At 45.9% G+C, this 17,184-nt stretch overlaps 1 protein-coding gene across 1 annotated transcript in view; it reads left to right on the top strand.

The window, feature by feature from the left end:
• LOC132431954 (chloride intracellular channel protein 5) overlaps positions 1–17,184 on the top strand; it is a 104,991-nt gene that overhangs the window by 48,442 nt on the left and 39,365 nt on the right. Inside the window, exons 2-3 of the mRNA XM_060021721.1 lie at positions 8,076–8,185; positions 11,977–12,102. Coding sequence (XP_059877704.1) covers positions 8,076–8,185; positions 11,977–12,102 — 236 coding nt within the window. The remainder of the gene's footprint in view (positions 1–8,075; positions 8,186–11,976; positions 12,103–17,184) is intronic.

Genomic DNA, 17,184 nt, shown 5'->3' on the forward strand with positions numbered 1-17,184 from the left:
TAGTGGTTAGCATTCCGGGCTTTCACTGCCATGGCCCAGGTTCAATCCCTGGTCGGGGAACTGAGATCCTATAAGCCAGGGCGTGGCATTAAAAACAAAAATTATATCCCAGATTCTGCCATGGGACCAGGCTGTACCACCATGGGCAAAACGTCTAAACTTTCTGGGCCTATTTCCTTACCAGTAAAAAGAAAGAGCTGGACCATATCAACCTTGAGGTCAGTTCTAGTCCAGCTGTTGTAGAATTTTTATCTGTAACTTGAAAAAAATTTTTAATCACTTGAGTCTTCAAGGATAGTTTTCATGGACTAAAGTAACACAAAGTTGAAATGTGACATAAATGGTGACTTAATTAACTTTCTGGAGAAAATTCAGGTTTTTTTCTTCTAGTACCTCATTTAGGACTTAACCGTGTGAGATTTTTAAAGGAATCAGACAAATAGCCTAAAAATCTTCCATTTTGAAATATCTGACATCTATAGCTGACGTCTAAGCATCTGTCGTAGTCTGGGTCCAATCAGGAGAGAGAAACCACACAGTGGTTTTAGCAGGAGTTTCACATAGAGCAATAGTTAACTATGATAAAAGAGTAACCATTACATATAAGGACACTACATGGTACCCTAGAGTTGAAGGAGAATAGCCAAGGGATGACAAACTGAGAAGGGTTTCAACTCTCACAGGGGAAGTGTGGTCAGCCCAGCAGAAAGCGTAGACGTCCACCGGTCTGGCAAGACTAGAGCTGGTTTGGAGTCGCTGGGCAAGCAATAGCCACCCTCCAGCGCTCAGGACGGGAGCAGACGGTCAGCAGTGGGGGCATAGGTGTGCACTGGGGTCCAGGTGCCGGCGGGAATGGGGGGCTTCAGCCCACACGGGGCTTGCGGAGTCAGTGGCAGATCTGTGTGGACACCCTGGCCACGGGCAGACTTACGCAGGCTACATGGAGGCGTTGCCTTCTGTGTCCAGAGGGCTAGCAGCAGGATGAGGCTGCAGGGAACCGGAGGGATCACATTCTGGGCTGGGGTGGGGGCAGGCTCACTGCTGACCCCCCAGTCCATGCCAGAGGCAGCAGAAGAGCCCCTTCTTCCTGCAGGGTCCCTCCAGTCCTGTCTTCTGGGAAATCCTACCTTCGTGCTCACTTTAGAAATGCCGAGAGGAATTGCCACTGTTTCTCACCCAGCATTTATTGAAGGGTGCCTTCAGAGCTGGGAGACAGTAAATTGGTAAGGGACACGACATCTGTCAAGCTTAAATGCCATCTCTCCCCATTCTGCTATTCCGTTTGGATCCTTTCTGAATAATTCTTCCCTCTTCTGGACCTTGCTGCCCTCAGACGATTTGGGGGCAATTATCAACTTCACTCTGTTGTCTGGAGAGGAAGCTCTATGTACCTGGTCTGTTCATGGGGTATCTTATCCCAACAGGTCTCAAATGTTGTTCACGGACTCCTGGGTCCAGGAGATCCTCTGGGGGGGGGGGTTGCTGAGAGGTCACAACTATTTTCAAAGTCATCATTTTCCCCTGGAGTTGCTATTTTGTGGGTAAAATTTGCTGGCGTTTTAGGGCAAATAGAGGCAGTGGTGTAACGGAGGAGTCATGCATGGACAGAAAAAAAAAAAAGCCAGTCTCGTTTGTGAACGATCTTGATGAAGCCGTAAAAATTATCGAATGTAATTAAATCTCAACTCACAAGTACATGTCTTTTAAACATTCTGGCAGATGAAATGGGACATGCACATCCACCTCTTTGGCCTCATTGCCAAGCACAATGGTTGTCTCAGGAGAAGCACTTGTGCGACTGAGCTGTGACCAGAAGTTTCTTTCGCAGAACAGTTTTTACCTGAAAGACAACCAGCAGAAAAACTATGGTTTTTACTACTTGGTATTTATTTGCCAGACATTTCCTGGGAAGTCAAGGAAACGAGCTTGTCATTTCAAGACTAACAGCTGACAGTATTCATTGTCCATGATAAAAGACAAGCTTTCAAGAGAAAATGAGAATGTCGGAAAACAGGGATTTGCCACCAGGATCTTAGCAGCCTCTTTTTGCTTGAACTTTTCTGTTGAGCTTGGTGGTCATATTACTGAAGGAGATCCTTTGCTACTGTATAAAGAGATGTATCACCATTTGGAAGATCTGTTTAACTCTGTGAAATGCTATTTTCCAAAAGATGAATTTGTGACGTGCCAAAATCATTCATGGGTAAAAGACCCATTCAAAGTGTGAGAGAGATGAATGGGTTTTAGTGGAACAGAAGACTTTCATTGATTGGGTTTCAAATTCCACTTATCGACTAACCTTTAAGAAACTAGCACTTGTTGAGTTTAGGTGTGGTATAAAAGAAAAATACCCACAATTATCTAAAAAGGCTATTAAATTACTCCTCCCTTTTCCAACTACATATCTGGGTAAGGCCAGATTTTCTTCATATACTTCAACCAAGTAGCAAAAGACTGAATGCAGAAGCCAACTTCGGTTAAGTCATACTTTAAAGATTTTGTAAAAATATCACAATTCCACTCTACTTACTAAATTTCTTTTTTTAAATATATGGTTTCTTTAATTAAAATGTTATTTATGTTAACATGTAATGTGTTTATTATTAGTATTATATTTTAATGAATGAGTAAACAAATATTTGAAATATTTTTTAGCTTTAATTATAATACAGTATATATCGACAGCTATAACTCACATGAACAAAAGCTCTTTGGGATTCTCACCAATCATGAAAGGCATAAAAGGATTCTGAGACCAAAGAGTTTGAAACTGCTGTCTTAAACTGCTTAATTTCATTAGGCACTTGAATTCACAACACTGAGGGAAGTTGTAAGTGCAAAGACTGAAACTCAGGGTCACACGGTGAATTACAGGCAGAGGTGGGTCTAGAACCGTGATCTCCTGCTATAATGTCTTCTACAACCCAAGCTTTTTTCTCAGGATGCTCTTCAGAGGGCCACCATCAAAATTTGGGGATACTCAAGCCATAATATTGGAGCAGTGTCACCCTCCCCTCAACATGTATCCATTCTAACAGGCACTGAATATCGACTCAGTTTCAGGTACCTGTGCTTGTTACTGCTGAAGGTAACGTGAATAAAACATAGTCGTGTTTTGGGGACAGCCAAGCTGTCTCACCATATGGGGGAGAGACTATGTGGAAGGCAATATTTCAGAATATATAATATGACTTAGCTGGCATACAACATATAAAGTATAATCATACAACCTATATAATTACATCATGCTATTACTATTTTTTTTTACATCTTTATTGGGGTATAATTGCTTTACAATGGTGTGTTAGTTTCTGCTTTATAACAAAGTGAATCAGTTATACATATACATATGTTCCCATATCTCTTCCCTCTTGCATCTCCCTCCCTCCCACCTTCCCTGTCCCACCCCTCTAGGTGGCCACAAAGCACCGAGCTGATATCCCTGTGCTGTGCGGCTGCTTCCCACTAGCTATCTACCTTACGTTTGTTAGTGTATATATGTCCATGCCTCTCTCTCGCTTTGTCACAGATGCTATTACTATTATAGTATGTAATATTATACAGTGTATAATATTTTATGTTTTATTACAACTTAATATAGTATATAATACCATATAGTATAACAAGGTATAGTACAGTATATACGCTTAATAGTAAATAACTGTACTATATCTAGGGAACAGACAGTACTTTGGGGTCATAGCTGGCTGGCAGCTGTGTGCACGCGAGGCCCATGGCAAAGCAGAACTGTGAACTTGGGAAGTTTGCCAGTAGCTGTACACCATTCTCCTTTGACCCTACTGTTCGCTTTCGTTTCCCAGTGCTGCCAAAATAAATCACCATAAACTGGGTGGCTTATAACAAAAATGTATTCTCACAGTTCTGGAGGCTGGAAGTTTGAAATCAAGTTATCATGAGGGCCATGCTGTCTCTGAAATCTCTAGAGAAGACCCTTTCTTTGTCTCCTCTAGCCTCTGGGGTCTGCCGGCCATCCTTAGTGTTCCCGGGTTTGCAGACAGATCACTCCAATCTCTCTTCATATGACTTTCTCCTTTATGTCTGTGTCCAAACTTCCTTCTCCTTATAAGGACACCAGTTGTGTTTAGGGCCCGCCCAAATCCAGCGTGACCTCATCTTTACTTGCTTTCATCTGTGAAGATTCTGTCTCCAAATAAGGTCACGCACACAGGTTCTGTGTGGACATGAATTTGGGGGGAACATTATTCAACCCAGTACACCATGTTTTTGCCTGTCCCCAGTCCACATTGCTCAGAGCCTCTTTGGACCACAGCCCATCTGGATTTTCCCTCATACTTTTCAGGGCCTGGGGTCCCGTTGAGCCCCACCAGGTTCTTGGTTAATGTTTTAAGTGGTTGCCTCAAGCTCACCACATTTAACCCATGAGTTTAGCAAATGGTTTCCATGGGCAACTGGTGAGTTGTGAAGGAAGAAAAGAGGAGACTAAACAACTCCATAGTAAACAAAACAAAACAAAACACCCTAATAACCCAATTGAAAAATGGCTAAGGACTTGCATAGATGTTTCTCCAAAGAAGACATACAAATGGCCAACAGGTATATGAAAAAATTCTCAGTGTCACTAATCATGAGAGAAATGCAAATCAAAGCCATGATGAGATCTCACCTCCCCCCTGTCAAGGTAGCCATTCTGGAAAAAACAAATGAGAACAAGTCTTGGTGAGGATATGGAGAAATTAGAACCCTTGCACACTGCTGGTGAAAATGCAACGTGGTGCATCCACTATGGAAAACAGTATGGAGGTCCTCAAAAAATAAAAAATAGAGCTACCATATGATCCAGCAATCCAACTTCCGGGTGGTTAGCTAAAATAATTGAAATTGGAATCTGGAAGAGATCTTAACACCCTTGTGTTCATTGTAGCACTATTTAAATAGCCAAGATATGAAAACAGCCTGAATGTCCACTGACAGATGAATGGATAAAGAAACTGTGGTATACACACACGGTGGAATATTATGCAGCCTTAAAAAAGAGGGAATTCTAAAATATGCAACAACGTGGGTGAATCTCGAGGACATTATGGTGAATGAATTAAGTCGATCACAGAAAGACAAATACTGCATGATTCCAGTTATATAAAGTAACTAAAATAGCCAAAGTCATAGAATCAAAGAGTGGAAAGGTGGTTGCCAGGGGCAAGGGGAGGGGGGAGCGGGGAGTTACTAGTAACGGGAATACAGTTTCATTTGAGCAAAGTGAGGAAACTCTAGAGAGCTGCTTACAGCACTGGACCTACAGTCAACAATACTGCATTGTGCGCCGAAACATTTTTTAAGAGGGTAGATCTCATGTTAAATGTTCCTAGCACAAGCAAAGGGAAGGGAAGGGGAAGCTTCAAGAGAGATGCAAAGACAGTAAGGGTGTAAATCATAAAATCCTCACATACTATTGCTCTTGGTCTTTCGGCAATTTTTGTCTACTAGGTCTAGAATCATAATATAAGACAATAGTGGAAATGTGGGGAGCTGTGACAACCACCAGCCTGTACACCCCCGCAGAGCTGTGGCACATGGACTGAAGGCTGGGATGCGTCACGCACATCCAGCACCCGCACCTCCTGCTCTGTGACCTTGGGTGAACGTGCTACCCGTCTGGGCTGGGCCCTCAGGGTGGAGTCTGCGCGTGGCAGTTAAGAGCTCAGGATCTGGAGCCAGATCGCCTGGGTTCATTCCAGGGACCCTCAGACCAGTGATTTCCCCTCCCTGTAATTTCCACTCAGCTTCCACATCTGTAAAATGGTGACACTATCTCACTACACAGATTTCGCATGAGCAATAAACACGTTAATAATATACGTAAAGCACTTCGAACAGTGCCTGACTATATAGACATGCATTGGTATTATTAACATTATTATATGAATTTTTGGTCCAGCTAATAAGAATTCCAGTAATTCAGTAGTACCTCCTTCAATCCCCTTATGACCACCACCACCCCCTGAAGTAAAACAGATGAGAGTGTGTGGACCCTGGCTTTTGTTTTTTGTTTTTTAATTCTCCACTTGTCACTTACACCATAACTGGCCCTGGGGAAAAGTTCCTTTGTCAGGATGTCTTAAAGGACCAGGAACCTGTCAGATGAGTGCTTCTTGGGAAAGAAAGTCTTAGGGAACTGATGTCACCAACTCAAGTTTTGCAACGAGCTATTATTAAATTCATAGTCGCCTGTCTGAGTGTGGCTTTATCGGTAACTTTAGCCCTGTGGGCAGGGGTGGCGCCCGCCCTGTTGCCCTCCACCTTTCTGATTTTCTATAACCTAGCCTTGGTGTCTGAAACAATCAGGGTGGGTCTGTCTCCAGCACTAAGGAAAGTGAGAACTGGATCAGGATGGGGCTCTGGGTGGAGTTAAGAGAGAGGTAAAATAACTGTAATTTCATAGCAATTACCTACAAGCAATACCGTCAAAGGCGCCAGTTTTCCATTATAAACCTGAGCCTCTGCTGGGAGCGATGGGCCAGGTAGAAATAAGGACACAAACCTGCCTTCCCACCCGAATCCCACAGCAAACAAACCTCGAGGGGAAAAATAACGTGATGAGCTTGGAGGGTAGTGTTCTTCTCCTTCTCTTTCAGAAAAAGAAAATCTTAGTAAGCCCCCATTCCAGGATGTTGGTTGGATTGCTGGCAGCTTTGCAAACGAGGCTGGGGGGCCTTCCCTCTTTGAACCCTCCCTGTTAGTGGAGCCTGGTCCTGATGCCACCACGATTTCCAGGGGAGCCAACAGCAAACTACAATGAATGGGTACCAAGTACCATTTTGGGGCCAATAAACCACTCACTGGAAAAAAAATTACACAGAGATCAGTTCCCCAAACTTTTTGTTCGTATATTTCTGAAAGTGTGTTCTTTATAAAATTCACATCTCTGCAGCCTACTCAGAGGTAAAGATAGACCTGACTTTCAGACAAAAAAAAAAAATCTGCTGTTTTGAGGAGGGTACTGAGAAGGGGAAACGTGGAGAGCAGAAGTGTGCAGGTCCCCGATAATGCTACCTGTCATGCTTTCCTATGTGTTCCCATCTCATCCCCCAGCCCACCCCACAGGAGGCCATAAGCTTCTGAGTAAATGCAGTTTGGAATCCCCTGTGTAATTTCTTCCAGTGCCTTGTACATGGTCAATACGTATTCGTTGAGCAAAAGGATAATTTAACAAATGAATGGTTTAATGACACCAGGTCAAGTAGTAGTCAGAACCTAGTGGGACATTGAGTAACGTCTCGAGCCTGCTGACAAGATAGAAAGACATAGGGTCAAAATCTGAGGGTCTCTACTCATGACGTCTTCACAGAGTAAGGACCAAAGGGTAGAAGATAAACGACAGAGGAACATACTTTGGCGAGGTATAACCAAAGCAAAGCATTTCTTTGGTTAGAACTGGTTTAGAGCTATCCTCAGAATGGACTGATTTGAGAGATATATATTGCCGGTGAGTGGACATATTCAAGCATAGACAAGATGATTACTCAAGAGTATAGAAGTTGGTCCGACATCATTTGTGTTAGACTATGTGATGTGGAAGGTCTCTCTTTTTTTTTTGCGGTACACGGGCCTCTCACTGTTGTGGCCTCTCTCCCGTTGCGGAGCACAGGCTCCGGACGTGCAGGCTCAGCGGCCATGGCTCACGGGCCCAGCCGCTCCGCGGCATGTGGGATCCTCCCGGACCGGGGCACGAACCCGCGTCCGCTGCATTGGCAGGCGGACTCTCAACCACTGTGCCACCAGGGAAGCCCTGAAGGTCTCTTTTTACCCTGAGATGCAAGGGTTCAATGGTTTCAGAAAGTTACGACTCTCCGTAATCACCATGCTGGAAACTCACATTCAGTTCTGCACGTGTTTATCGAGCCCTTACCCTGTGCCAGGTGTCACCTTGCATAAACATTAGGAAGACAAGGATAAATCTTAGAGGGCAACTTTAAAGTAAGGCTGGGGCATGGACTTTCGGTTCTGCCCAGACTGGTGTCTGGCTGTTGCAGTCCTATATTCCTTCTTGCTGATGTGCACGAGCTAACTCAGGACTCTGGTGCTCTTCTTTCTAGGCTGGAATCGATGGGGAAAGCATTGGCAACTGTCCCTTCTCCCAGCGCCTCTTTATGATCCTCTGGCTGAAAGGAGTTGTGTTCAACGTCACCACTGTGGATCTGAAAAGGTAAAGGATGGTACATTCATGAGCAGGAAGAGAGACTCTTCCATGAGGGAGGGCGAAAACCTCGAGGCTCCCAGCATCCTCCTGCTCACACCTTGCTGGCCAGAGCCCTAGAGCCCTAGTTACAAGGGAGGCTGCAAGAGCGAGCAACACCCTTGGAACAGAGCAAATCCCGATGAGCAAGGAAGAAGGAGGGAATGGACAACAGGTGTCTCGACTGAGAGTGTCTGGCACAGAGATGGGCGCAGCATCTAAAAATCTGGGAGGGAGCCGTTCTGGTCCTACTAGTGCCCCCAACCTAGGGGACCCCAGCCGGACTTCAGGTGTGAAAGGTTGAGTTTCCGAGGAGCTGGGCTCCATACTGTTTCTCCCATTATGTTCGCATCTTTAGAACTCCTTAGTGTGAGAGCTCTGGGTTAGAGACTGGGATGGAGAGTTACTCGTGTTCTGCTTTTAAAGTGCAGTTTTGATGGCTGTTGAAAATACGGGCATTGCTCACCACCAAAAGCCCCACTGTTTCCATCTTTCTTCTCTTTCCTCTCCTCCGCCTGTCCTTTAAATGCGGAGTGGCTCAGGCTCCCTCCCTGGGTCTTTATCACCTGCCACAGCTTTCCCCCAGTGAGCTTAGCATACTCTCCCTGTCACCTTTATGTCAATTACTCCATACCCAGAGCCCTGCTCTCTTCTAGATGTTTCCACTTGGATTTTCTGTTATCACTTTGAAATCAGTGTGTCAAAAATTGTACCTTCATTCTCCCTTTGAATTGGGGCCCCCTCCTGAATTCCTTTGTTCTTCCATTTTCCGAGGCACTGAAACGTTTCCAGCTCCCTTCTCTTGCCACCCCCGTCGTCCATCAGTCACCAAGCCCAGGGCATTCTCTCCCCGTGCTGTCTCTTACTTCCAGGCTCTCTTGTCCATTCCCAAAGCCCACACATGGTGTGGGTCCCACCACTGGCAGCTGGACTGTTTCTCTCTTCTTCAGACTGGTCTTCCTCCTTCTGGTTTCTCTCTGTCTCTCTCTGATCCATCCTTTATATTATCATAAGGATAGTCTTCCTAAAATAATCCTTTCATCACGTGGCTCTCCCTACTCAGAAAACCTCCTGACATTTCCCATTGCCTGCAGCATAAATGCATCTGCAGCCCTCCATTGTCTTTGCCTTGGTTCTTCCCAACATGATCTCCCAGGGCCTATCTGCCTCTGGCAGGCTGGACCACCTTCTGCTGCCCTTGTCCCTCTGGCCTCCAGCCGTTGCCTGGGTTGCTTCCTCTGTCTCACAGAGGCTCTCTGTTTTTCCTGAATGGAGAGATGGTGCCCAGCCCCCAGAAGCAACCCCCTCCCCTGGGAAGCTTCCCCCTCCCACCCTACCACTCTCAGGCAAATCTATCACTCAGCCTCCCTCCAGACTCACCCAGCATCTATGGTCCATTTTGTATCTCACCAGTTTACGATATCTACAATCCCGATGCTTTACAACTAGTGCATGCTTTCCCATAAAAAAGTCACATAAAGTGTAACCCTGTGACGGAGATCTTATTTCTTCATTCTATATGAGGAAACCAAGACAGACACATTTAAATGACTTGTCCAAGGCGCCCACCTGGAATTGGAGGGGCTGCCACTAAAAACCCGATCTTCTTGGTTCACATGGCATGTTCTTCAGGACACGTCAGTTATGAAGTTTGTCTTGTCATTCGCATCAGACCTTCAGTTCCTCAAGGGCAAGTCGAGATCGTGTTTTGAGTTTCTTTGTATCTGCCACAGCAGCCAATGCATTCGTTCGGGGCCCTGACTAATTTCTGTCAAATGAACGTAAACACACACGAAATGCAGACATTGTCTGTGACAACTACAGAGAGCAGACTTTCCTGCCGTTGGAAAGATTGGCTTCCTTCAGTGGAGAACAGGAGGTCTTTGGAGTATCATCTGTGAAAGTGACTCGTATTTGTCTGGGGATCAGAATGGGAGAGGGAACCATCCCAGCATTCCTTAGGTCCTCACACGGCTCTTTCCTAGCTGTCATCACATCCGATCCTGCCAACACCCTTTGAGGTGGGCCAGGCAGGTATCACGACTCCAGTTTTATAGATAAGGAGAATTGCTTACTGAAAAAAAAAATTATATATATATATGTATATGAATTAAGGAATTTAAAAAATGTATGATACAGTGAAGTTTAGCAATTCCTAATAAAACTAATTTCTTATCCCGGCATCACCATGTATTGGTGGAGTGACCTTGAATCTTCTCTTTTCTGAGCCCATTGCCTTACCTGTACGATGGGGATAAAAGTTATGCCTTGTTTCTAGAGTTACTGTGAGGATCTGATTAGCAGGCCATGGACCACTTGCATTGTGTTGTGCTGGCTTGTAGCAAGAACACCGCACGTGCTGCCTCTTCTTAGCATCATCCTGCCCTTCCGGAGCTGGCAATCCAGGCAGGGAAGGAGGACTGATATACATTAAATAATCTGTAAGTTAGACTTGGCAATATGTCATTAAGTTCTAATTACATAATTTCATAACTACTGAAGAGGGTCAACAAGGAGAGGGGGCCACCCCTGACCAGTGTCCACTGGCAAGGTCAGCTGAGCTCCAGCGGTCAGGGCAGTACTTCCCAAGGATGCCAGACTCCAGGGCCCATTGTTCTCTTGAGTTCTAGAAAAAGAAAACCATCCTTCATAATTTCTGGATCTTTAAGCCACAGAGGAGTCATTGCTGAAAAATAAAATCAGTATAGATTTTCCCGCCCTGCTGAGAACCCAAGCATTGCTGCCTTAGGTGAGCTTTCAAAAACAGGAGGAGAAGGTAAAGAATGTCTGAAAGGAAGAACACTCACAAAGCAAACACAGGGACCAAGGAAATTCGATTTTAGAAATGCTTTTCTCAGTGTCAATTGTCTGAGGAGTTCCAAGTGCCGCAGAAGGCAGCTGGAGAGTGTGCCTGTTGGGCAAGGATGTGGGAGGGGCACCTTAATTGAAATTCTTCTCTTCCCCTCCCAAGCTGATTACGCCAGGAATGTGTTTCATTAGACTCCTCTTCCCCGTTGTTTACTCCTTTTGGGTTCCTCCATCTAATGTTTTCCACGCTTGCCTCCCACAGGAGTGTGGCATTCTCAGAGAGAGCGTTTGGGGTGACTGATGGTCCAGCCCTGCCCGGGGAAGTTTCCATCATTATCTCTCCTTTTCCTCCCTCTGTCCTCTGTGCAGCCTTCTCCCTGCCCACTTCCCTCCATCCGTCCACCAGCCCTTCTTCCCCTCGCTTTGCTCCATCTCTGCACCTCCATTCTGACCGGCTGTGGGGAGCCCAGAAGCTCAGCCTTGGACGTGAATAGGGGCCCATGGCAAACACAAGGTCACTCCCTTCCCATTGCGCAAACCTTAAAGAACAGAGAAGATCGTTCTTCGTGTAAAAGAGTGACTGAATTCATGAATGTTTAAAGTTTGGGATTCTGCCTCGTGCATTTTTGTAAAGCTGATGGGTGAAGGACCTTTTGAAAGCAAAGCCCAACTTCCTCCCTGGGTATCAGAAGCTTGGCTTTAGCTTAAATATTCACCTGTGATCACACTGCTTTTTCAAAGTCCATCCGACTTGCTCCTCTCTCACTGAATCCCACCGGTCGGATATCCTGTGTCACACCACATCCTTCCAGAATCTCTCCAACCTCCTCTGCCCTACGCCTCACACCGGGTCTGTTTTTGCCGACGGGCGTCTAATGGACAGTACACCCTGGGCTTCCCTGTCCGTGAAGCACCCTGGTGTAAACCACCCCTGAACCTTGCTCTCTCCACAGAAAGCCAGCCGACCTGCACAACCTCGCCCCTGGCACCCATCCGCCCTTCCTGACCTTCAACGGAGACGTGAAGACAGACGTCAATAAGATCGAGGAGTTCCTGGAGGAGACTTTGACCCCTGAAAAGTAATGAGCTGCTCGTTTCTGGAGCTAATGACAGGGAGGGGGGTCCTTGTGCTTTTCTGGATCCTGGGGGAGATTTCCAAAGGGGCCTCATCAATCCAGAGCCCAGGACCCTCTTTGCAAAGGGAGAGTCCCGCGTGGCCCTCCCCACCCCCAAAGGGATGCCAGTCTCAAACCTCCTCCACAAAGTCCAACCCCAAGAGTTGATGCCCCTTAACGCCAGGTCCCTCGGCCTGAGTGAAGGCCAAGGCTCCCTCATTGCAGAACAAGAGCTGAAAGGCGGACGAAGTGAAAAGTCAGCCAGGAGAGAGGTAATCCCATGACTTAAAACCACACCAAGGTATGAATAAGAGTCATAAATCTGACCCTGTCAGGTCGGAGCCCATAATTAAACATGAAAAACACGGGCTGAAGGCAGTTCCTCTTCTGAAAACAAGCTCAGGGAGAGGAGAGACCAGAGGGTTGTGGGTTCCTGTCCGGTAGATAAGCTGCTCCTGATGGGAAAAAGGAGTGAACAGAAGAGAGGAGAATTCTAAAAGCTGCTGGAAGCTAGACTTGTTCATTGTACTCTACTGAAATCAGGGATTCAAACAATCACCTTTAAAAAAAAACTGGAACAATAATATTACATATAGAGTAAGGTGTGCACGGACTTTATCCTGTGGGATAGTCACTGAAAAGCTTTAAGCAAAAGTGTTGGAGAATCCGTTTTCAGGCTTACTTTGGGGGATGGGGGGAGATGGGGAGGGCAGAGGAGGAAAAGCTCCTAGAAATCAACTAGGAAGGCGCCAACTGGTGACATTCCGCATAAGATAGACTGGAGGGCTGGGCTAAGGCAGTGACAGGGAAATGGGGGGAGAGGGGTAGGAAGGATTTTAGGACATACTCAGTAGGTAAAATAAGTGGGATTGACTATAAAAATGACCATCTTGCATTTATTTTAAAGTTTTATTTTTTAATTGATATTTATATAGCCCTCACTTAGTGGGCCCTTAAAGGTAGGTGCTATCATTATCCTAATTTGATAGCTGGGGAAACTGAGGATCGGAGAGGTTAAGTAACTTGCCCAAGGTCACACATCTAGCAGATCACTGTTAAATCAGAACTCCCAGTCGTGATCTAATTAGGCCTCAACCATTTATACATTCTTCCTAAAAATGTATCCTCAGCCATCCACATTAGGACAGTTTATCTCCATAGTGAGTGTGGAAAATTGCCTCAAGTCCAATAGACTTTAAAATAAATGCATTGATTAAATCAGCTGGGCAGCCCCACCCGTAATACCAGGCCAGCCCCTATGCTGAAAAGACCCCCAGGGGGCTCAGCCTCCTTCTTCCTCCCTTGGGACTCAACCTCACTGCTGGCTCTGGTTTGGAATCCAACAACAGAAAATGAATGCTGTTTTCAATAACTAAATAGGGTTTGGACTTTGTCTGGGAGATCGAGAGGGGAAAGTCCACGATGAAGTTAACATTTTCCCTTCTAGAAGTAATACCCGCACGCAGGAGTCCTTGCTTCCATCAAGGCCAGTAGGGAATGGGAAACTGAAACAATGCGGAGGATGGATAGCCAGCCTGGTGGGTGGAGGCGTGCAGGGTTGGGCTGGGCTGGGCCTGGAGGCCTGGGTCCACTCCTGGATCTGCCAGTGATGCACTGTGACCCCTCGAACCAGTCTCTTTCTTGCTCTCGGCCTCCATTCCCTCCCCTGTGAAAGGATGACCCTTCATGCCCATCTTAGCCAGGCTCCCTCAGTCCCCGTTCAGCGGTGCCTTTGGGGGGCTGTTTCTCTAACCCAGGGCTCTCTAATCTATATCCCCAACAGGACCAAGGGGGCCCATGAGGATCCCCCACCCCCGGAACTGTATGCCCATGTGTACAGGTACATTCTTCCAGCCGAGGGCCGTGATCAGATTCATCACCATATCATCCGATTCTGGAAAATTTCCATGATCCCAATCAGGTTAAGCTATGCAGGACATAGACGCCACCTCTTCACTTCTCTCTCCACCTGTCCTGAGCTCTGCTTCATCTGGTCCAGGTCCCTCTGGACTGCGATGTGTGTAGGAGGTTTTACTAAGTCCATTCCTGACGTGTCAGTGACCCTACGGTCCGCCACGCCACAGTAGCAGAACCTCAAAACTCTGAAAATGCACAACTCCAGGAGGGCACCGAGGTGGGACCCTAGTGATGAGGCCATCAACCATTTCAGAGCCCCCAGGAGTGTCCTTTAGCTGCCTTTGTATGGATCAGACTGGCGTAGGTACCATAATTACCTCCCAGGAAATGTCAGCAAACCTGTGCTTCAGCCCTGCAAAGGGAGACCAGCTGTTCTGCCCACAGCAAAGCCACCCACCTCGGCTGGCTTCCCACCAACTCTAGCTGGGAGGTCGGTCAGGTGGCCCATGTCCAGAGGCCCCAGGAGGAGGGCAGCCTGGCCTTCTGGTTCTCTAGGGGGCAGCAAAACCCCCGTTTCTGTTCCACAAACGCTGGTCGGCATGTGTTTCTCATCACACTGCTGTTTGTAAAAGCTGCCAGAGAGCCAAGAAATTGTGGGAGCCTTTTTCCCCTTAGCTCTATTTTTTAAAGGAAAAAACCCACACACAAACACTCCAGCAATCTTTTTAAAAGATCACACTGGGTTCCACAAAGCATTTGGTGTCAAAGTGAGGAATCTAGGAAGTCTCAAGAAGTTTCCAAATGAGACGAACTTCCATCCTTCTCCTTAGACTGACCCAGTTAATGCTGCACAGCGAAGCGTCAGGATTATTGTTGACATGCTGCCTTTACCTTTCATCCTCATCCTCATGGAAGGGCCCGAGGTAGTGGGATCCAGAAGTGAGAGTCAGGAGACCAAAGTCCGGCCACCTTTCTACACAGCGCTTGTTGTATGAACTTGGCCAAGCCTCGTGCCCTCTCAGACCCTCCCCATTCCCTCATCTCTGAAACTACATAGTCTCTAAGATGCCTTTCAGCAGAAGTTCTATGATTCCACGCATTTTTCAAAGTGCTTTCCCAGAGCCGGTTGCGGTTTGAAATAAACAGTGGTAAAAATTCAGGGGAGTGAACGGGTAAAGTCTAGTTACATGTCTTGTCATTTAGTCAGTCAACTATCACTCAAGTATTAACAGTGTTCAGAGCCATACCAGAATTGGAAGACACTTTGCATTCATTATTTTAAGAAATGTTTATGGATATTTCATGATAGTAAAAATCACGAAGTTTCTTCTGATCCTCTGGGAGGTGGAGAAGCAGCCTCAGTACCAAGCACAGGATGGCATAGTGGCTGAAAGTACAGTAAGTCCCCTACATATGGACGAGTTCTGTTCTGAGAGTGTGTTCCTAAGTCCAATTTGTTCCTAAGTCCAACAAAGTTAGCCTAGGTACCCAACTAACACAATCGGCTATATAGTACTGTTCTGTAATAGCTTTATAACACTTTTCACACAAATAATACATAAAAAACCAACAAACACAAAAAATAAAGAAAACATTTTTAATCTTACAGTACAGTACCTTGGAAAGTGCAGTAGTACAGTCCCACAGCTTGTGCTTCTTAGCGGTACCAGCTACATCTCACTGCTGCTTTTATGCTTGCTTCCGGACATCCGGGGCTTGCAGTAAAGATACTGTACTACTGTACTCTATACAATACTATACAGTAAAGTACAGTAAAGTACACAAAAAGCACAACCACTTGTAGAGGATGCATGCCCGTGACAGTGTATGCCAGACATGTGAACTAACTTACATGACTGGACATGCGAATGCACGTTTGCATCTTTGAAAGTTTGCAACTTGAAGGTTCGTATGTAGGGGGCTTACTGTATGGGCTTTGGAGTCAGAATGCCTTGGGTTCTAATCTGAACCACCAGGTTGTGCTACACCGAAGTAACTAATTGACCACAAAATCTCAGTAGCTTAACAGAATACAGGTTTATTTCTCACTCATGCAGAGTCTGAGTGGGTAGTGTGGCCCTCTTCTCTTTTGTAGCTGTTGAAATACATTTCTTCCAAGACTCCTTCAGCAGGGAAAGAGGGAGGAGAAGGATGATGCAAAATATTTTTAAAGCCCAGGGTTATGAGTGGTTACATCACTTCTCCTCCCATACTATTGGTCAGAATCCAGTCACATGACCCCAACCTATCTGAGAGGGAGGGGCAGGGAAATGCAGAGAGGCACGTGGGTATTTAATGAGCATGTGTGGTCTCTGCTGCAGATAAATTACTCATTCCCTCTCTGATCATCAATTCTCACATCTATAAACTGATGACGTCATGTTGATCTCGAGGGACTATTACTGAAGATGATACTGCTTAACCTAGTGCCTGACGTAGAGTCAGAGCTCATTATATGGCAGCTTGAAGAGAGGTCGGTGCCTCTTTTGTGACCGTCTCCCAGTAATCATAAAAACTACTGGTGAGCTTAGGTCTTAAATCCACAGTTCCCAGGGGTTGTCTTTTTATGAATAAGCCAGACCTCATCCACCTCCAGGGATCATTTGTTTAAGTAGCAGGGATAAGACGAGGCAAGCTCACAGTTCTGGAGCAGAAAAGTCAGAAGCATTAATCTGCTTCTCCAGTGAGGGTTTGGTGAGGTGAGGAAGCAGGAATAACAGAGAAGGGAGAGAGGGGACATCCTTCCACTTTTCAGCTTATTTGAAAATGGAGGGTCAACACTCAGGCTGCCAGAAGAGCCCCTGGAATCAGCAGAGGTCACCCCATGAGGGCGAGATGACTGTTTCTCTTTTTCTCCAGTGTATCCCCAATGCCAGGGACAGGGCTTGGCCCCTGGTAGGTGCTTACTCCATGTTGGTTTAGTTGCATGGAGTCCTTTTGTTCAGGGGCGTGGTGGCCTATGGTTAGTCAGTGAGACGTCTTTTGGGACTCTAAGCCAATCAGAGCATTTCCATCTGCAATCATATCTTATTTTTTTTTGCTACTATTTACCAAAAAAAATTGTTTTGATGAGTGGCCAACTGTTTTACTTCCCAGAATGAAGCTTAAGTGCATATCTAAAATGAATGCATTTGAAATAAGATATCTTAAAAACAGAGTGGGGAGAAATTTTCATTATTGAGAGCAGGG

The sequence above is a fragment of the Delphinus delphis genome, chromosome 10 (assembly GCF_949987515.2).
Source record: "Delphinus delphis chromosome 10, mDelDel1.2, whole genome shotgun sequence".
Classification (NCBI taxonomy): Eukaryota; Metazoa; Chordata; class Mammalia; order Artiodactyla; family Delphinidae; genus Delphinus; species Delphinus delphis.